Genomic DNA, 22,098 nt, shown 5'->3' with positions numbered 1-22,098 from the left:
AACTGATTTCAGACTCCATGGAGATCTGCCTGCCTCTGTTTCTTGGATGCTGGGATTAAAGCCATAAACCACACACTTGGCAGTTATATTTGTAGTGTCTCCATTGGCAACAAACAGAAAGAAATTGAATTTAACTGAATTCCATATTGCATTCTTCAAGACTGACCAATCTCATCCTTAGTTATCTCCCACACCATTTTCTTTTTTTTAAAGCAGGGTTAAATATCCAGCCATGGTTTTTCTACAAGCTGGACAAGCACTTTACCAATAAGCTATAGCTTCAGCTCTGTATAACTCACTGTTTTTAGAAAAAGACTATCGTAGCAAGGCTGCTTCATTAAAATTAATCTTGAAATTATTCGTTATGACCAGTGATATGGCTCAGTTGGAAGAGTATTTCCATACCATTCCCAGTGGTGGTGGGGGTCCACCTCATAAAACTCAGAGTGGCTATGGTGCAGATTTCTTGTCCTGCCCTTGGGAGAGGTGGGGGTAGAAGGATCAGAAGTTTGAGGGCAGCCTCATAAGATCACCTTACCGTTATTTACATTGGAATTCAGTTTAAATTGCTTTTTTAATATTTCTTAGGAGAAAAAAAACATTATATTATACAACAACCTTTTTCTGGGCAGGCTAAGCTTTGTTTTTAAGCTAGAAATCTGAATCAATTTTTTCTTGTGTGTAGGTATTTTCCCTGAATATATGTAAGTGTGCCACAATGCATGCCTGGTAAATTCCAGGGGCCAGAGTTGAGTTGGAGTTTCAGGTGTCCTCTGTGTGAGTGTTAGTAACTAAACCTAGGTCCCCTGCAAGAGCAACTGCACTCTAAACCACTGAGCCATCTCTCCAGAGAATAATATATATTCTTTCTAATAGACCTACTGTTTCATAATACCTTTAAATACTTCACAAGTTAAAAGCAGTATAGGACAAGTTCGTATCTGTATGTTTGTACCCAGATTATTCATTTGCGAGGACATTTATTAATCTAAGGATTGTCTACATTCAGTTAAGTTTGAGATAGGCAGACAGACAAACAGGTAGGTAGGAAAGTATATACACACTTTCTTTTTGTCTTCATTGTGTTTCTTTTGTAATAAACGTGAGCCTTCAGTGTCCTTTTTCTGTATAAAGTCATTTGGACATATGTGAAGACCATTTGGTATCCAAGATTCCTTAGAAAATTACCATGGTGTACATTGTTTTATTTACCTTTGAAAGATTGTTATCATTTGTTCTTTAAACATAAACATACTGTAAAAAATTAGTGAGTGGGTAAATATATTCAGAGCCACTTGAATCATTGAGAAAGTTTTACAGTGCTATGCTACAAGGTTTCTTTGCATATTTGAGATTATTGGCTATAGTGTTTAAACCTAGTCTTTTAGTCTCAGGACCAGAAATGGGTTCAGAAAATTGCCCAAAGTAAGGCATCTCTAGTAATTGGGAAAGCAGGTTTCAAACTAGGTCTTTACATTCCAAAACTTTGTTATTTCACTGTTCTCTCCCCTTTTCAAACATGTCTTACCTGTCTTTGGACCTCCTTTCCACTTCAGTATATTTTACAGAAAACAGAATTGTTTTCAGACTTTAGTTATTCTAGATAGAATTTTCATAGGTGAACAGAATAGAATAAAAATTTGAAAGTAATCTTTTATCCATAGGAAGAAAATGTTCCATTTTTATAAATCCTAAATATTATAAAAAATCAAGAGGACACTGACAAAGGGTTACTTGATTTGGCTTTGTTTAGCCTTAGAGACAAGACTGGTGACATCTTACTTCTCAGTGTCTCATCTAGTTTTATATAAGCTCCCTTTTTTCCTAGTCTTTAAGATCTAGAATATAAACTCATATGGCTTTCTTACACTGAAAATATTTTTTAGTAACATTTTCTCTTTTTTTTTTTCTTTTTTCTTTTCCTTTTCTTGAGGAAAACATAGGGATCTCAGATTTGAGTTCCTGTCTGCTCTGAATCGAAAAATAAATTTAAAATAAACTATATAATATAAAATTTAATATTTGTATATTCCTGTGCATCTTAAGGGTCTGTGCTTCTGATAACCTGTGTGTTGGGACTCTATAAAGAACATATCACTCTTGGTCTTGGCTTTTTAGACATCTTGCCATGTCCTAGAATATTAATGTGATTCAAGTGATTCTGAATACGTGTGTGTGTGTGTGTGTGTGTGTGTGTGTGTGTGTGTGTGTGTGTGTGTGTGTGTGTGTATCCACTTACCTCTGTTTACTTTTTTCGTGAACTTAGTAAACCACAAAGATATTTACATGATAGAGAATTTTTTATAGTAAAGTTTCCTTGGAGTTTTCCCAGGTTCTAATCAACCACTATCCACAGATCTTCTATAACTACTCTGTTGAGGAGAATATTTACTGACCTATGTTATGTTCTCTAAAGGTATAAAATTATACTAGTTCACCTTTTCCTATTTGGAGACAGTCTGGCTGAAATTAATGTTTATCAAAATTGGATCTGTCTTATGTCAGGACAGGAGAGCCACAGAATGGTGAGCAACTTACAACTGTGTATATTAAAAAGACAAAATCACAGAATAAATTTCCTTACCCACAGAATACCTAATCCTACCCCATAGTTTTTGTAAGCTTTCTTCTGACTTTAATTTTTTATTTCTCATTCATCTAGTTTACATATTAGCTACTAAAAAAAGTAAGTGGAAAGAATTCTTTAAAAACTTCTTCCACTTTTTTATTCAGAACTTTTTTTTCCCTTCCCTCCTCAGTGATTTGTAGTTACTGGGGCATTATTTGTACAAACTGGTCAGGGGGCAAAGAAGCTCATATACAGATTATCATTAAAGTACCAGCCTATCTTCAGCAATTATACTATCCTAGGCAGTGTAGAAAGTTGAATAAATACTTTTTTTTATTGGTTGATAGGAACCCACAGCTGTGAGAGTTTTGCCTAGTAGAAAAAACTGACTTGATTGTGGGGACTGTAACTTGGTGTAGAGTGTCTCCCTTGATCCAATCCCTATTACCACATGCATAAACTTAGTATTGTGGTAGAAGCCTATAATCTTAGCACAGAAGGTGGAGCCGAAGCATCATGAGTTAAAGGTCATCTTTAGCTACTTAGGAAGTTTGAGGCCAGCCTACGTTACATGACACTATTTCAAAATTAATCTTCATTTAAGAGAAAGGAAAGAGCAACCAAAGCCCACCTTGGTTGCATGGAGAGGATCCTCCCTGTCCAGAACCACTATGAAACTGTGTGAATGTATTTGTATTGTATTTCTCACCAATTAATGTGTAACGATATGGTTAGTACACTGAAAATAGGTGTCTTTTAAATGGTTATTGAAAATTCTCTGGGTTTCTTTTCTTCTCTTCCCTCCCCACCCCTCATAGCGCTGGATAAAGCAAGCTCTGGAAGAAGGGATGACTCAGACATCATCTGTGCCCCAAGAGACTAGAACACAGCACCTATACCAAAGTAATGAGAATAGTAATTCTTCTAGTATCTGTAAAGATAATGCAGGTATGTATGTGATCCTTTTCTAAACTTGACATGAACAGTCATCATTTGAGGTTCACAGTAAAATTTTCAGTGTTGGTTCTCTAATATAAAAAGAAATAGTGTTTTCTCTAAATAGTTAATTTACATCTGTCTTTACAGAGGAAGAGAAAGATCTCGAGTCAGGGATCAGTTTTCCCAGGACGACAAAGAAGGATCTAGACAGTATACAGATAACAACAGAAATGGTTATAAAAAAGGTTAGATACGTTTAACGTAGTAAGTTTAGGAAATATTTATTTGTATTTATAAGGGGAGACAGTAGAAAGTGGTGGAACACTAATGTTCAGGGGGAGCAAATGGAAATTTTAAGTGGTTTGTTGGGTGGGACTAAAGGGGCTGGAAATAATGGCATCATTGAGAAATTGTTATTTTGTTTTTTCAAAAGAACTTGCCTACCAGAACTATAAAACTTCTGAGATTTCAAACATGTCTTTAAATCATAAGGATATGAGCCAAATGACTTTGAAAAAAAGGGATCTGATCCATTGTCTTCTATAGTGTTCTATTGCAGGCTTGTAGCTGAAAGCATTGGTATATTGACTTAATGATCTCCTATTTGTTTGTTTGCTTATTAGACAGTGTTTTTCTGTTTAATCTAGGCTGATATCAAACATCCTCCCTGGTACTCAAAATCAGATCAATTTTCTGAATATTGTGTAATCCAGAAATGCTATAGCTAGGTGTGGTGATATTTTGAATACTAGTACTTGGAAGACAAAATAAGACAAAAGAATTGCTCAAGTCCAAGGCCAGCGTGGGGTAAAAAGCAAGACCCTGTCTCAATAGGAAACAATAAAAAATTTACCTATACAGATTAGTTACTAAACCTCACATTAAGGCTACAGCTAACGTAATACCTCAGCATTTTGCTTTGGTTTTTTGCATTGTGTGGTAAGAGGATTATAGGTTTTTGTTTTTGTTTTTTAAAACATCATTTGTTGACTTGCTGAGTAATTATTATGAAGTTGGATTTAAAAGAATTTTGTAAGTAATTGCTTTATATTACAATTCTACTTTCATCTCGATTTTAATCTGTTCACCTAATAAGACATTCATTCAGGTTTAGTTTAATAAAAATTTTGAGGAAGCTTTCCTTTGTGTCAACTTACTGACAGCTTTTAGAGTGTAACTAGAGTAGCTGAATTGGACTATTATGTGTGCCTTCCTCTAGCTGGTGGGTGTGTTGCACATGTATGTAGTTGACCTTGGAGAACAGACTACATGTCCTGGCTATCACACACTCAGAAGTTGTCTTTATTACTGCATACCCTCAATGGAATTAAACTAGCACTGTTAGTCATCAACCTTTATGACATTTCTATTCTCTCTAGCAAGCAGTGAGAAACATTGTCCGAAAACACCTTGCCCTTAAGCATCACTATAAACTGAAGAAAAGCATTACATAAAGAAATCAATCAGTAGTCATCACACAACTAAAATAAATGTGTGAATTATAGGGAATTAGTTTGTTGCGATTCAGAAGTTTTGTTTACAAGAATACGGAGGAAAGTTGATGAAGAAAGGAGATATGTTGATACAGTAGGAAAAAATCAAGTAGACCTTTATTTGAGGACTAGTTCCTTCCCTTAAACTATGTGATGTTACTAAATGTCTCTGAATTTCATCTGTAAAATGACAATAAGAATGCCTGCTTCATAAGGCTAATAAATAATTTTTACAAAGTGCTTAGTTCAATAGCAGATCCATAATCTTAATTACTGCTGTCATTCTTCATAAAATACTCTTTCTTGTCACAAATGAACCACCTAGATTAAAAATGTTAAATTCTTACACTGGTGTAATTGCACTTAATGTGTAATACCAGTAATCAAGACTGATGAAAAATCTTGGCTTTCAGGCCAGCCTGGAATGTATAGTAAGACTATCTCAAAAGAAAATGTCAAAGGTTGTTAAAAGCTAAAATTGAATAAAAATAAGAAGTCACGACAAAGAGATGGGATGTTCGTTTGTAAATAACATGCATATATCCCTAGAAATACCTTAATAATCAACTGAAAATTTCAAAACTAACAGTTAAATAAAATCCTTGGTTAGAAGTAAATACCCCGGGCTGGAGAGGTGGCTCAGCGGTTAAGAGTACCCGACTACTCTTCCAGAGGTCCTGAGTTCAATTCCCAGCAACCACATGGTGGCTCACAACAACCATCTGTAAAGAGATCCGATGCCCTCTTCTGGTGTGTCTGAAGACAACTACAGTGTACTTATATATAATAAATAAATAAATCTTTAAAAAAAAGAAGTAAATACCCCTTAAATACTTAAGAAATAGTTAAGAAAATGAATGAAGACAGGTTTTTGTCATCCTCAAATTTAACAAAGCAAAGAAACTACCTGGGAATAGCCATACTTGGATACATGATACAAACTATGATACTGAGAAGTACTTTGCAAGTTTGAGCATAAAGGAAATTCTGTGTTCAGTAATAGAAAGAATGACTGGTATACATCCATATTCTTTCCTATGGTTTCCTAGAGCCATCTTTAAAATTTTGATTCTAAGTTTATCTAAAATTTTAAAATAAAACTTGGAAGAGAATAATAAAGTACATTGCTGAAAATATACCCTTAGGTTTCCTGTGGGACTAGTGGCTAAATTATCATGGCATATGAGAATATGGAACAGAACAGCTAGACTAGGCTTTGAAATAGGGACATGCTATATCGCTCTAAAAAGAAAAGTTTTCAATTACTTGGGAGATTGTAAAGTAATTGGGTTTTTGCCGATGCAAATTCTAAGTGAACTCAAATACTTTTTCTTACAATTTTTAGATTTCTTTATGTTTTGGTGGTTGGTGATTTTGGGTGTGTTTTGTATTTATATTTTGAGGTAGGGTTTCACTATGTAATCCTGGCAGGCTTCAAGCTTGCCTTTTTCCTGCCTCACTCTCCTGACTGCATGTGCCACCACCCAATACCTTAATTCAAATAATATTAACTCTTGTTTCTCTGATCATGCTGTGTTTGAGTTAATATAGTAAGAAAAACATTTTCAGTAAAAAACGATATAACAATATTCCAACTGTCTATTCAGAGTCATCATGTGCTTTAAAAATATAATCCTGAGCTCACTAATTCTAGATGTTATACAAGATATAGAAACCAAATATTTAGGTGCAAAAATATTTATAATTACTAATAGTTGCAAATTATATAGACTTTTTTTTAAAAGCCAGAACTCCAACTGATGAAAGAGTAATAAGAAATTGTTATTTGATCTGTGTTTCATATACACGATCTTGATAGTTTACCCTGACTTGGTGTACGTGTGTGCATGCACACACGTGCTTCCCCACGTACTTATATACTTGATAATCATGCAGGTTTTAGAGGATAACTGGCAGAACTTGTTGGTCTTGAGGATTGAACTTAAGCCTTTGCAGCAAGTCTTCACTTTCTGAGTCATCTCATAGGCCCTTTTAATTTGCATTATTGATTTGAGGTTGTTGCTCAATGATAATACTTGCCAACCATGAGAAAAACCCTTGGTTTGATCTCTGGGTCTACAATTTTTTAAATAGTTTACCTTTGTTTTATCAAACTGATTTAAGACCACAAAAAAGGAGAGTAAATTAGATTTACTTATCTTCTTGAAACTTCAAGGAAACTAAAGGATAATATATGTGACCAATTCTCTCAGAAAAGTCGGCTTGATAATTGTTTTTTAACATTTGAAATGGAGAGAGCAGTGTAACATAGCCACTCATGAATTTGATGATAAAATGTTTATAATTTTTTAATGAATTTATCTTAAGACATTTGCAGCTATATTCATTATAAAAACTAATCTTTAAGATGAGCTCTCAAGCTTTGCTTGGTCATATATGCCTTCAATCATAGCATACAGGACAGAGGCAGGCAGATCTCTAGAAAGAGGCCAACCTGGGTTCCAGAACAAGTTCTTGAACAGCCAGGGCTACACATAGAAACCCTGTCTCAGAGGGGTACAGAAGGAATCTATCAAAGCTACGAAGATGGCTCAGTGCGTAAGAATACTTTCTATGTAAGCCTTATGTTTCTTATGTTTGAACAGATTAAATTCCTAGAATCCATATAAAAAACCAGGCATGGATGCGTATTCCTATAATTACCACATTTGGGGAGCAGAAACAGGTAGATTTCCAGAGCTTGCTGGCTAGCCAAAACAGTGAGGTTCATATCAGTAGGAGAGTTTTAGGTACAAAGTGTAAGCAGTAGCAGAAGACATCTAATGTCCTCTGGCTTCCACATGTAGCTATACACTCCTACACACACATAGATTTGCCCACATGTACACACGACCAAATTTTAAAATATATATGTGAATTATCAAGTTGTTTTATTATTTTGACATTCTAGAATTTTTAGCTATAAGCATATTTCTCTCTTCCAAAGGCAAAGGAGGTATAAGTACTAGTAAAGAGGGGTGGCTGTTATCATATGCAGTTAATACAGTTAGATTCCTAGAAAAGCTGAGAAAATTGGCTGGGACCAGTATGTAAACATTTTATTACAACATTAAGATGGACAAATGAAGAAATATGTCCTATTTACTATAGTAATAAAAAGTGGAGAACACTGGAAACCTTAAGTTTCTCAGATATGGGCAAGGTATCAAAGCTTAAATAACTGAAAGAAATCATGAGGGTGCTCTCCCCCAATTATATCAACAAAGTTCTGATTTTAGAGGTTTTTAAAAAGACAAAATATCAACATTGGTAGATGTAGTGTGTGCCTACAATCTAGTACTAGAGAGACTGAGAAAGAAAAATACAAGTTTGAGGTCAACCTAGGCAGCATTGCAAGACCCTGTCTCACCAAAAAGTGTATGTGTTAATGTTGGTTACATATTGTACAGCAAATAGAATAACTTTCAGAAACAAGGCTTGTATCTTTAAAAACTAAGAGGAATAAGCTAGGAGAGGGCATTGTAGCTCAGTAGAATTTTACTAAAATATACAAGGACCAAAAAAAAAAAGTGTAATAATAGTCTAATGGGGAAAATGTGATTCATTTTAAATCAGTGAAGGAAGATTAGAGTTGTTCAATTGCAAAAGATTTTCAAAGGAAAAAGGCTAGTTGGTATTTGCTACTGGAAAGGTGGAGTAGAAATCAATGCCCTAAAGTTAATTGTATGTACTTCTTCCTTAAGAGTTTAAGTATAATTTAGGGGATCAGGGCGATGGCTCAGTGAGTGAAAGTGCTTGCTACTGAAGCCTGAGGACCTGAATTCAGATTCCAGAATCATGTAAAAAGCAGGATGCAGTGAAGTGCAACTAATCTGAGAACTGCTGTGGCAAGATGAGTTTGTGGAGACAGGTGAATATGCCAGAAGAACATAGGGCAAGCCAAGCTTGGAATATACTGTGCAGTAGAGGCCCTGTTCCAACAAGAAGTGCACCGACTCCAAAAAGTTATCCTATGGCCATGCACATGCACACATTTTTTTCCTTAAGTATAAATTAGAGAAGATACATAGCTAAGTGTTAGAGTGCTTACCCAGCATGTATGGTTGTCCCTCTCTTCAACCCTCAAAGAAGATAGTATTGGTGCTTTGTATATACAGTCCCAAAACTTGGGAGACTGGCAGGAGAATTGCCATAGTTAGAGACCTGTCTCAAACACAAAATACAAACACTGATTTACAGACCAGACTGGGCTTTATATTGTGAGCCCTCAAAAAAAAAAAAAAAGTGAGTGGGAGCCTGCTGCCACGCCTTACACCCTGGGCTCAATCCTTGAGACCCACATGGTGAAGGAGAAAATCAACTCCCCAAGTTGTTCTTTGACTTCCAAGTACATGACTTAGCCTGTATGTATCCATATGCATGCACACACAAAAAAATACTTTTAAAAACTAAATAGGAATTAACTGATAAACTTAAAAGTGATAGACCAGTAGGTAGTATTTTCATAGTTCAAGGATAGAAATGCAAAATTGTAGTTAGATTAATTCAACTAAAAAAAATTAAAACAATAAAAAAAAATTTAGATTCAATTTTTATATATGAGTGTTTTGTCTATACATATGTATGTGTACCACGTGTTTTCTTGGTACCCATGTTGTTCAGAAGAGCATTAGATTTCCTAAAACTGGAGTTATAGTTGACTCTGGACTGCCATGTGGGTGCTGGCACCTGAACCTGGTTCTTCTGTAACAGTAGACAATGCTCTTAACCACTGCCATCTCTCCAGCCTCAGTAAATTTTAAAAACAAACTAGCCAACAGTGGTAGTGCAGGTTTTTAATCCTAGGACTTGGGAGGCAGCAGCCAGCCTGGTCTACAAAGTGAGTTCCAGGATAACCGAGGCTACACAGAGAAACACTTAGAAAAGCCACTTTACAGAAAGAAAAAACTGAAAAGGTCAATTTATATTTTTTTACTGTCCACATCTTCCCCCCCCCCCCCGGGGCTGGGGACTGAATCCAGGACCTTGTGCTTCCTAGGTAAACGCTCTACCACTGAGCCAAATCCCCAACCCCTACATCTTTATTTTTATAACTCTAAAGACCAGCATACTGATACAGTGTAAGCTGGACATTGCAAATCAGTCACACTAAATACAGAGGTAGTGAGCATATATAAATGTGGGTGTGTGAGTGCACACAGATCAGAGGAAACGATCAGGTGCTTTGTTCTTCATGCTGTTCTTTTGAAACACTGTCTCACTGAACCTCCATTAGGTTGGCACCCAGCAATCGCCCACCCCAGGCACTAGAGTTATAGGCAAAAATGCAGCTATATCTGGCCTTTCATATATGAGTATTGGTGATTCAAACTCAACGTTCTCAAGCTTGTTTAACTCCCACCTTCAAGTCATTCTTTAAAAAAAAAAAAAGACACTGAAAGCCCTGTAGTTGTCCTAACAAATAACAAAACAAATAAGTAGGTTGGGGATTTAGCTCAGTGGTAGAGCTTGCCTAGCAAGCACAAGGCCCTGGGTTCGGTCCCCAGCTCCCAAAAAAAGAAAACAACAACCAAAAAAAAAAAAAAAAAACAAAACAAATAAGTAGAGAACAGTTTTTTGTCATAGTTAGACTTAACAGTTGCAGTAAGGGAAAATACTTAATGATACAACACAGGTTAAATTTTGGTGAAATTAATGTCACATACCCATTTTTAAAGGGTATTCATAAATCAGGCATGAGTTCAACTTTCCGAAGGCAAAGACAGGATACTAGTTTGAAGCCAGTCTGAATTACACAGCCACTTCAGGTCAGTTCCGTTTACAATAGTAAGACCCTATTTTTAAAACATGCTACCACCAAAGAAAGAGACTTAGAAAATTTTATTCACTAACAGAAGTTTGTGGAAAATCATTTTAATTAATGGGTAGTATGGCTTTAAATGCATAGATGTTCGCATAATCTTGGGAAGTGTTGAAGCAGGGTTTTAAAAAATAGAGAGAGAGGGGTTGGGGATTTAGCTCAGTGGTAGAGCGCTTCAAGTGCAAGGCCCTGGGTTCGGTCCCCAGCTCCGAAAAAAAGAAGAAAGAAAAAAAAATAAAAAATAGAGAGAGAGTGTGTGAGTGTGTGTGTGTGTGTGTGTGTGTGTGTGTGTGTGTGTGTGTGTGTGTGTGTGTGTGTTAATACATATTTGACAACTATACAACAAAAAGGAAAACAAATAGCAAAGACTGCTGACCTACAAATTTAGGCAGTCATTGGGCTTGTTGAGTGTAGCATCTTAAATGTTTGTCGGGTATCATCAAATATATATCACATTCATTTGTGTAGTGGTTTCCCCTGATTTTCCTACAGTAATCCTCATCATAATATGTATTTAGCAGTTACATTGTTGAACCCTCAGTACAGAGTTCTTAAAGGTTGGGTTTGAAGTCCTTAGAAATGCTTAAAAATTATTGTGCAGATTAGTCTTGAATTACATGCTTATGGTTTTGGTGTTTGGTTTTTTGTTTTGTTTTTTTTTTTTTTTTTTGTACCTAAACATGTTTAAAAAAGGATAAAACAACACATACTATAAAGACCAAGAGGAAAAGTATTCTTTTAATATAGGGAAATGAAAAATCTTAAGAAACAAAAAATTCTATCCATTTAAGCATACTCAGTACCTCACACCTCTGTATTGGCTACTTTCCTAACTCCCAGTAGTTTTGCACTTGTAGTTATATACTGACACTGTCACCAGAGGAATCTTCTCAAGCATATCCCTCATCATGATTATCAGTGTTTCCACCAAGCCATGGTGCTACAATTTAACATTCTCTTATTAAGACTGTTTACAGAATGACTAGAGATGAAAGTCTATTGATAAAAGTGCTTGTCTAAGGTATAGAATGTCCCAAATTTGATCCCTGGCACCATATGAGGCTGGGACCATGGACTAGGTGCTACCATGTGCTTAGTGTCTCTATATGCATCAGTCTTCATCTTTGTTCAGGGTGATGATAGTAACAGATGCTGGATTTTTATAGCAAGCACACCATACAAGGCCTAGTAAGCATCACCTAAACAGTGATGTTCTTGTTTTATTTTCTAAGAAATGGAATCATAGTGTTGTTCAGGCCCAGGCTTGCCTTCAGCTCTTGGTCTTGAGCAGTCCTTCTATTTCAGCCACCCTAGCACTACAGCACTACAGTCCTTTGACACTGTATCTCACTTTACCTACTTTGAAGGATATTTATGTGTTCATCATCATTCCTGAGGGGCCATGCTATGCATGTAGACTTCAGAAGACAACTTTTGGAAGTCAGTTATCTTCTTCTACCTTCATGTGGGCTCCAGGATTGCATAGCAAGCACCTTTACTTGTCAGAGCATCTCAAAAGGCCTCTTCCTTGTAACTACTTGAGCCACTTTTTTTTTTTTTTTTTTTTTTAGGCAGGGTCTCTCTATGTATCTCAGGCTGGTCTAGAATTTGAGATAATCTTGTCTCTGCCTCAAAAGTGGTAGGGTTATAATCAAGCTTAATCATACCAATAAGAAGCCTATATTAAACATTCTGCATGTTTTCTCAAAGCTCTTTGAAAAGAGAATATGTAATGAGCCTTACATAGATAACTTTGCCATGTAATACATATATAGTACATACTACTAAGTAAATGATCTTTTTAACTGTAACTGCTCACTTTTAGTCAAAAATATATTTTTTCCTCTTAGGTTTGTTTTATCTTGAAGGTCCACTTAAAAAAATGACAGTACATAAAATATGGTCACTTAGTTTAGTAACTTGCTTTTTTAAATGGACCTAAGAATACAGTCAGCCTAATCAGAAGGACTTTTTTTTTTAAATAGTTGGAAAGTTTTTAATAGAAAGCATTTTCTTTTCTAGCTCCTAGTGTTTGTTCAGCACTTGAACACTGGGAGTTAGATAAGGATGCCAGATCATGTGTGTCACCTACTCAGGTGTGCTTGCTGTAAGAACTGCTGCAAGAGTACATCCATAAATATGAAAAGACAATATAAGTATGGCAACCTTGCAGGTGATAGTGTAGAAGTAAATAGAGAGTGGGTTTAACAACATAGCACAAGTTTAAGATTCTCTAAAATGCAGTGGAAGAAAACTTATATTTCACTCCAAAAGATTGACATTGGCATTGACCATTAAAATTGTCTGTATTCACGTGGAGGTTCTCTGGGACACGAAATGTTTCATAAGTTATATTCATGGTAGTGCTTAGAAGTTTGTTTAGGCAGCCAGACAGTAGCGACAAATGCCTATAATCCAGGCAAAGGCTGGCGGATCTCTGAGTTAGAGGCCAGTCTGATCTACAAAGCAAGTTACGGGACAGCCAGGGCTACACAGCAAAACCCTATCTCAAAAACCCCACGCCTACTCCCACCCCCAAAAAAGTATATTTAGACTTTTGACTTAATTAGCAGAGATTATGTAAAGGGGTGAGGTGTAGGATCCATTGCAGGTTAGAGGTTAGTGCCTTTGCTACCTAGCCTTCCGGTACAATATGATTCAACTCTCATTCAAGCTTTGTGTTTCACAGACTTACTGAGCCCATTAAAGAAATGGAAGTCTCGCTATCTGATGGAGCAGAATATCACCAAGTTGCTTCGGCCTCTGTCTCCAGTTACACCACCCCCACCCAGCTCAGGCTCAAAGAGTCCCCAGCTGACCACACCTGGCCAGACTCACCCAGGAGAAGAGGAGTGTCGAAATGGATACAGCCTCATGTTCTCACCAATCACATCTCTTACTACTGCTAGTCGTTCCAACACTCCTCTGCAGTTTGAGGTGATTGGGGTTTTGTTGTTGGGGTGATTGATATGAAAATCATTGTTTATGCCTCTTCATTTCAAATATATCATTTCAGGTGTTTGTAACTGTCTGCCTTCATCTCTATGAAAACCCATTAACCTAGAATCACTGTGGGCTGATAGCTGGTAACCTCTTGTCTTGGCAGCCCCTGTTCTTGCCAGAACAGCAGCAATACTGCTCTCTTCAGCTTTCTTTTTGCATTTTGTCCTTCACTCACAATCATAGGTAGTAAGCATACAGGATCTTTATCTTTATTATTTGTGTTGGTCAAAAGAGGTGTTCGGGTGCCTGTGGTACCACTTGATTTCACAAGCCTGGGAGCTCAGACTGCACAGTGGGCTCACATCAGCTGCTGCTCCTCATTTTGTTTTCCTACTCCAGGTGATTTTTCCCCCTCCCTGTTATAATGTATTAGGACTGAGGTAGACTAGAGACTGGTAACACACATTAAATGTTTGGATTACATTAGAAATATATGTATTAGCTGTTTCTAAAATTGTTATACTTAGCCACTTCGATATTTAAGTTCGAGTAGCAGGTGTGAATTTAATGCATGTGTTTTTAAAACTCGTTTGCATGTTGCTTTAACTAAATGCATATTTGTGGGGGAAGAGGACCTGATCTACCCACTAAACCTCTGACTTTCACTTTGATAAAGTTGAATATCTAACAGATCACACTTCTCTTAAGACTTTTATGACTGTGTAAGGATTAACAACACCTGGGTTCTAAAGGCACTAGCAGCACCTGAAAAGCAGAAAAATGTGCTGCTCTACTTCTAACTCAGTCCAGTATTAACTTACTGAAGAGCAAACCTTTGAGTGGAAAAATGTCATCCTGGTTACATTTGGTTTTTCTAGGTAAATTATCATATTTCTGTGTCCTTTTTGATTCTTTATTAAAAACTATAAATGGCATGTAAATAAAAGATATTTTAAGATAGAGAACATGGGTTTAGTGACTCTCAGTCTAAGCATAATGTTAAAATACCAGGAGGCAGGCTAACTCAGCAGTAAAGGCACTGCTTGCCAAGCCTGAATGTAATTTCTACACATGAAAACAAGGGGCTAAAGATAGCTGAATAGTCAAGAGCTTATGCTGCTCTTGCAGAGTACCAGAGTTCCATAGCCAGCACCAGACTTGAGTGGGTCAAAGAGCACTGTTTGTTGTTCCAGAGGACCCAATTTTTAATTCTCAGAACACCCACATGGTTCCTCACAGCTATCTGTTACTCCCGTCTCTGGGGATTTAATGCCCTCTTCTGACCTTTCCTGGCATTGTGTGCATGTGATACACAAGCATACAGGCAGGTAGACAGCCTATACACCTAAAGTAAATAATAGTATTTCAAAAAAATGTTTTGAAAAATAAAGTGACAGTGAAATATCAAAAAGTGTCAAAAGTAAAACCAGCTTCAAATGGAGAGGAAAAAACTCGAACTGAGGGGATGAAGTACACAGTCAAAGACAATGAGGGGAAAGAATCTAGAAGATGGAAAACAGGAGCTCAGTGTTTTGTATACCCAGCACTCCCCATTGAAAAACATTACTGTCCAAACCTTGTTTTGCTGAAACAGCTCCATATATCCTATCATAACATAGCCCACCCATGTTTGCTTTCTGGGCCACAATTGTTGATAGTCTGTACATTGAGAGCCCTCCCTTTCCCTGGTGCCTGGTACCCTGAGTCCTTGTCATAGCTGGTATCATCACTTTCTTGTTGCCCTTCACACCATCTTATCAAGAGCTCACTCTCCAGTTCCCATGTGTTAGAGAGGTATTGCCTCAGCTAAATGTCCTGTCCTGTGTAAATCACAGAAGAAATAAACATATGCATGGTGGTGGGGTGGGAGGCTGTGGGGTTATTTTGTTCGTTTGTTTTGTGATTCCTAAAGTACAATAGATTTTAACTCTGCTAGATGTGTGCAGGTGAATAACTGTCACTTGAGAGGAACTGGCCATCTCTCTCCTCTTAGTTCCCAGGTATACCTCTAGATAGGCCTGAAACTAGTAAGAGAATGAAGAAAGACTATAATCAGAGGGAGTATGAGGTGAGGAAGAATAAGGAGTAGGGTATGCACCCACCGTAAGAAACACTGTAAGCCCTCTAAAATATAAAAAAGTTTAACACTAACATTTCACCTCTTTGCTGAGTTCTTCTTGAGGTGTTCAACTTACAGCATGAAACTTCATAACCAGTTTTCCTTAAGTCCTTTCCAGGACACCAAGAAGCATTTAGCTAATCACTATGTCTGTGGATATGCTTTCTGCAGTTAAATGTTTACCCTATGCAGTCTTAACCACCCTCACTCCCAACCCCCTCCCTAAAACGTGTGGCTAACAGCCTTGCTTGCCTTTGCTTTCTATTTTGCTCCTTGACTCAAAGAAGATAAATAACAAGATGCTTTTCTATCCTAGAATGTAATCTTCCCCTGAGGGTTCCCCTGCACTTAGGCCTAAGTCCCTATCACCTGAGCTAGTTACCATACTATCTCAGTCATACATGCAAGCTGAGAGAGTGCGTGAGACCGCTCCTGAATTGGGGCGGGGGGTGGTGGAGACTGGGAATCTGAGTGAATGGGTGTACTGGGCTGGAGGGCTGCCACTCATTCATAGCAAGTGGAATAAATCTTATGTAAAACAGGACCATGGGAAATTGAGTATCTGTGTATATGTTGTGGGGTTGTTTTTGTTATCATTTGGGGGAAGGAATGGCTGAAGAGTTTTCATTAAAGAAGAGAATCTTCAAAGGATGTAGATTCTGTGTGCATGAGAGAACATAATGAATAACATCTGCCTGCTAACAAGGAAACTGGACTTTAGTAGGCACTGTCTCAGTATCATGTTAGCCATTTATTATTGGGGTTCACCTGACAGCTCTGTATATGACCAGCTGTTTGGACTTTGGGATAGAGGAGCAGATTCTTCAGGGAATCAAACTCTCTTTGGCTTTCCTTCATTTCTTCTGGAGTGCCTTGTTGGGTGTAAATATGTAAGGAAGCTTAAACCTATAACTCTAGGTTGCAAGCCTTCTCTTCTACAGAAACTGGGTTATAGTTTTTGTACCTCTTAGGATATCAATTTCCGTAATTTCCTCCCTCCTACCTTAAAGATCCAAAATTTTAGTGTTACCTTTTATTATAAGCTTTAGACAAGTGTAATTAATTATTAACCCTTTAAATCTACATGGAGCTTTTTTCCTGTAATCTCTATACTACCTTTTAGAAATTAACTGACCTTTATTCCCACTATCTAAAATAATAAGGGCCCTACTCCCTGACGAATCACCAAGTTCTCAGTTAGTAGGATATTCTATAGATCATCATGGAACTGAAAAGATTGTATTCCACTAGTTTACTGTTGATTTCCTGTGTATTGTGAGTCTATTGTTGGGAAAGATTGCTCTGTCCTTGGTTGCTAAAGATTTAATATAGAAAGGCTTTGATACTTGACATTATACTTGGATTTCTGGTACTGTCTTTTTAGGCAATTGGTCTGGTTAGTAGAGGAAATCTTGGTGTTAAGTGATATGGATAAGCAGTAGTAGGTGGGCTTTATTATCACTGGTGCATTTCAGCCTTTGCCATGGTTTTCAGCAGTAGGCTTTAGCAGTTCTTTGATAGATTGATAGATAGCAGAGGACAGAAAGAATTGGACAGAAAGTTCCATGAGAAATATAATTCAAGGTAAAAGTGAATGAGAAATGGATTGGTTGCAACCTTTAATGCTACTACTACCGAGAATGCTTTGCTGTTCAACTACCTCCTGCTTTTCTCCATCTTCCCTCACACCTTCCATTGACACTAATTTAATAATATAAAACATCAGAAGCCAGCAACTTAAGTCCTTTCTGTAGCGTTTATGCTTGGCACTCAAGATATGCCCCTAGCTACACTACGAGCCCCCAAGTATGCTGTCAGATGACCAGTAGCCTGATGGAGGCTGAACAGAGTAGCCATATTTGCACAGTTGCCTGATGCCCTTTTTCTTTCTACCACGTCCCATATCTCTGTTGATTTTTATTCTTTCAGCTTTGTCACCGAAAAGACCTAGATTTGACAAAAGTGGGATACCCAGACTCCAGCACTCACAGCTGTGGTGATAGGCCCTCTCTGCTCAACTGCAGTCATCCTGACCTGGCTTCTCATCCCTCCGTTGCTCCCACCTCCGAGGCTGGCTTCCCAAGCAGGAGTGGAGATGGTCCTCAGACCTTGCTGAGAAACTCAGACCAGGCGTTTAGGACAGAGTTCAATTTGATGTACGCCTACTCCCCTTTGAACGCTATGCCTCGAGCAGATGGACTGTATAGAGGGTCTCCCTTGGTGGGGGACCGGAAGCCTTTACATTTAGATGGAGGATATTGTTCCCCTGCAGAAGGCTTTTCTAGCAGATATGAACATGGCTTTATGAAAGACCTCTCTCGGGGATCCATGTCACCTGGTGGTGAAAGGACCTGTGAAGGAGTCCCATCTGCTCCTCAGAACCCACCACAAAGGAAAAAGGTAAGTATTCATGTTATTCTTTTAAAGAATATTAGTCAGATAATTCAGAACTTTCTAAACCCCAGTGCATAACACTTGTCCTACTCTTTGCTATGACCTGTGAAAATTAGTTTTATTTAATTACATTTACTTCTTTGGTTCATGGCAGTGGGGGGCATGACCATGCCAAAGGCAGATATATAGAAGTCAGAAGATTACTTGTGGGAATCAATTCTTTGCTTCCACCATGTGGGTCCTGGGATTGAACTCAAGTCATCGGTCTTGGCAGCCACAGCCTTTATCAATTGAATAGACTCTATTAGTATAACTGGTAAGTGTTGTGAGTAGCCAACAGGACTGAAGCGTAGTCAGTAAAGAGTACTTGTGTAGCATGAGTAAGACCTCCGTCTCCATCTCCAGCATCCCAAATATAAGTACAGCAAATATCCAACCTGGCCTAGGGCACATGTCTATGAACCTAGCATTCTGGAGGTTCAAGTGGGATCAGAAAACTAAAGCCATCCCAGGCTTTTTAAACACAGCAAATTTTACGTAACTGTTGTATGCAACTGAAAGGCTAGCACACTGGAAGAATACTGAAAGCTGTGTTAATCATAGAACTCAGTTTGGACATAGCTTTAAGACCATCAGATGTATTTTCTCAGACAGATGTAGTTCTTCACATCTGTAGTCCCCGCACCCATTTGTGAAGTTGAGACAGGAGGATTGAGAAGTTCTATGCCAGATGCTAAAGAGCTGGGTCAGCAGTTAAGAGCATGTACTGTTCTTCCAAAAGACTCAAGTTGAGTTTCCAGCACCTGTGAGGTGGTTTACCACTGCTTGTAACTCCAGCTCCAGGGCATCTGATACCCTCTCTGGCCTTCATGGGTGCCTGCCAACACAAGCCACATAAGAACCCATGTTTTGTTTCAGTAATTAATTTTGTAATCACAGTGGTTGTACAATTAGGGGATTTCCCATCTTACACATGAGAAAACTAAAGCTAGTTAAATAACTTGTTGAACAACAGCAAATAAACAAAGGAGCAAGGGTACTATCCTGATTCTAATTCCAGGTTACACAATCTAGTTGTTAATATTAAATGCTAGATTAGATTGCCTCTAATAGAGCAGAATCACTAGAAAATACCATTAGTAAATTCTGAATTACAATAGTGGTAGTTGCTCCAAAGGAGTTGTTCACATCTTAACAAGGATAGTTTAAAGAATGAACAGGAAGTCTTTTATTTAGCTTATATGAGGGAAAGAAATTGAGAGGTGGCAGGCAGGTTTAACCACATTGCAAACAGTGAGTAGGAATCAGCCAACAGATCTAGAGGAAGATGTTACTGTACAGTCAGTCTGTGACACTGCACTGGGATGCAGATGGGTACTGACAGTTGACTACAGCTAGAATGTCAGGGAGAACCAGGAAGCAGGTGCAGAGAGCAGTGGGGTAGATCAGGCCTTAGAGAGCTTGTCATGGCCTGAGGCTTATAAGTAATGCCTCTTCTAATGCCTCTTCTAAAAATCACAAAACCTAACAGCTGCTTCCCTCTACTCCCCCCCCCATCCCTTACATATTATTGTTTGGGGACTATTTTGGGTTCAATTCATAGTGACTTGGATGTATTTATTGTTAGGACTTACCAAGGCTGAGTATACTGTGTATTGACAGTTTCACAGAGAAACTAGCTATATACTCATTGAAATAGAGGCTTGTGACTTTATTTCAATTGCACAATGTTCATTATCCAAGTTTATTAAGTTCTCCAAGATTATATGTAAAAATGCACACACAAAATTATTTACTGCTGTTTTTGTGATATTTTACACTTAGGCACAAATTAAAAGCACCTTGGATAGGAAAGGAAACACTATCACACAATAGGGATGATGATGGGGGCTCAAAACCTTACATGTGAAAAGTAACTGGAAAGACCCCTCAGTGATTAAGAGAACAGTTACTAACTGAAAATACATAACATGACAAATACAATTTTCATTTCTGGTTTTATTTGTTGAAGTTAGAATTTGTTTCTGAAATATTTCTAAAATATTTGGGCACCTGTGATATGCCAGATTTTTGTACTAAATGTTAACAAAAAAAAAGCTAAGGACTGGATGTCTGGAGAGATGCTCTGCATGTAAGAGCACGTACTGCTCTGCCATGGCCTAACACCTATGTGTGGCAGCTCACAAACACCAAAAACTCCAGCTCTGGGGCAGCCCATGTCCTCTTCCCCCTCTGGAAGCACAGACATGTGGGTGAATAAGGTCATACTCTCAAGCCTGAGAAATCTGAGTTTGATCCCAAAGACACACAGTAAGAGGGAAGCACCATTTCCCCAGGTTGTCCTTTGACCTACATATAATAATTAATAAGTGGGTTTTGTTTTTTAATTAAATTTTAATTAAAACTAATTTTAGCTAAAGCAGATATCTGATATCATATACCTGTGATATCAGGACCTGGGAGACTGGGGTAGGAAGATCCTAAGTCCAATGCCTGCCTGAGCTAATAAGATCCTGTCTCACAAAAAGGAATGAATAATATAATCTACAGATTAACCAAAAAACATGGTTCTACAATAGGTTTAATTGGCAATAGAATACAGTAGTGAATGGATAGGAAAAGGGTCTTTTGTGATAGCAGGAAAAAAATTAGTATATATTAGAAGGTGGTTTGAGGATTGGGAAAAAATTTCCAGGTTATAGACGCGTTGCTGAAGTATATCAACAAAAATAATTTCTTCTTTCTTTAGTTCTTTAATACCTCTATTCCCTTATGGGTAATACAGATAGTCTTAAATCCCATTGTATGTCTTCAAAATTTGAATATTATGAAGAACCCTGAAATACTGGCTTTTTCTTCTTGGTGGAACCTTGTTTATTATGGTTTATTTTTGTTTGTTCTTGATGGAGTGTGTTTCTAAGGACAAGAACTTTTTTACAGGATACAAAAGCATTCTGTTTTTCTTCCCTACTTCTTATAGATGCCCCCATAGTAATCTCACAAGTTTCTCTGAAGAAAGTAAATGATATACTCTGTTTGAGCACCGTTGTTCAAAAATAATGTTTAGAATATTCTTTTGTCCTCACTACTTTCTGATTGGCTTAAGTCTGTAGCACTGCTCAGATCCCTTTTATACCTGAAAAAGGTTGTTCTATATGGACTGGAAAGACCCCTCAGTAATTAAGAGGACATACTGCTGATACAGAGGATCAGAGTTCAGTTCCCAATACCCACGTCAGATGGTTCACAGTTGCCTGTAGCTCTAACTCTGGGAGTATTCCAACTCAGGCACCTGCATTCAGCATGCGCAGACAGAGAGTTTTAAAATACATTAAAGGTTGTCATAGTTAATGCCTGCTTTGTTTGCATGTCTTGCTACTGCTTTACCCTGGACTCCATCTTTTCTTTTGGTCGTAAGCCAGTCACTAATGATACTGTTTGTTTTTCCCATCTAGGTGTCCTTGCTAGAGTACCGCAAAAGGAAGCAAGAAGCTAAGGAGAATTCTGGTGGGGGAAGTGACTCTTCACAGAGCAAAAGCAAGTCTTCAGGAGCTGGGCAAGGCAGCAGTAACTCTGTTTCTGACACTGGTGCCCATGGTGTGCAGGGATCCTCAGCCCGAACCCCCTCATCCCCTCACAAAAAGTTTTCCCCGTCTCATTCCTCTACATCACATTTGGAGGCGGTAAGCCCATCAGATTCCAGGGGCACTTCTTCCTCTCACTGCAGACCTCAAGAAAACATCAGCAGTAGATGGTAAGTTTATATTTAATTATAATTTAATTTATAATTAAATTCAGGTAGGAAGTTATACATTCATTT

At 37.8% G+C, this 22,098-nt stretch overlaps 1 protein-coding gene across 8 annotated transcripts in view; it reads left to right on the top strand.

Moving 5' to 3' along the window:
• Positions 1–22,098, top strand: part of Setd5 (SET domain containing 5) — a 78,621-nt gene that overhangs the window by 51,588 nt on the left and 4,935 nt on the right. For all 8 annotated transcript variants that reach the window (XM_032905971.1, XM_032905968.1, XM_032905973.1 and 5 more), the window contains 4 exons: positions 3,388–3,517; positions 13,512–13,759; positions 17,814–18,284; positions 21,734–22,032. In XM_032905971.1, coding sequence (XP_032761862.1) covers positions 3,388–3,517; positions 13,512–13,759; positions 17,814–18,284; positions 21,734–22,032 — 1,148 coding nt within the window. The remainder of the gene's footprint in view (positions 1–3,387; positions 3,518–13,511; positions 13,760–17,813; positions 18,285–21,733; positions 22,033–22,098) is intronic.

Source organism: Rattus rattus, chromosome 6 (genome assembly GCF_011064425.1).
Source record: "Rattus rattus isolate New Zealand chromosome 6, Rrattus_CSIRO_v1, whole genome shotgun sequence".
Lineage (NCBI taxonomy): Eukaryota > Metazoa > Chordata > Mammalia > Rodentia > Muridae > Rattus > Rattus rattus.
Note: the sequence above shows the minus strand (reverse complement) of the source record. Positions and strands in the feature narration are given on the sequence as shown.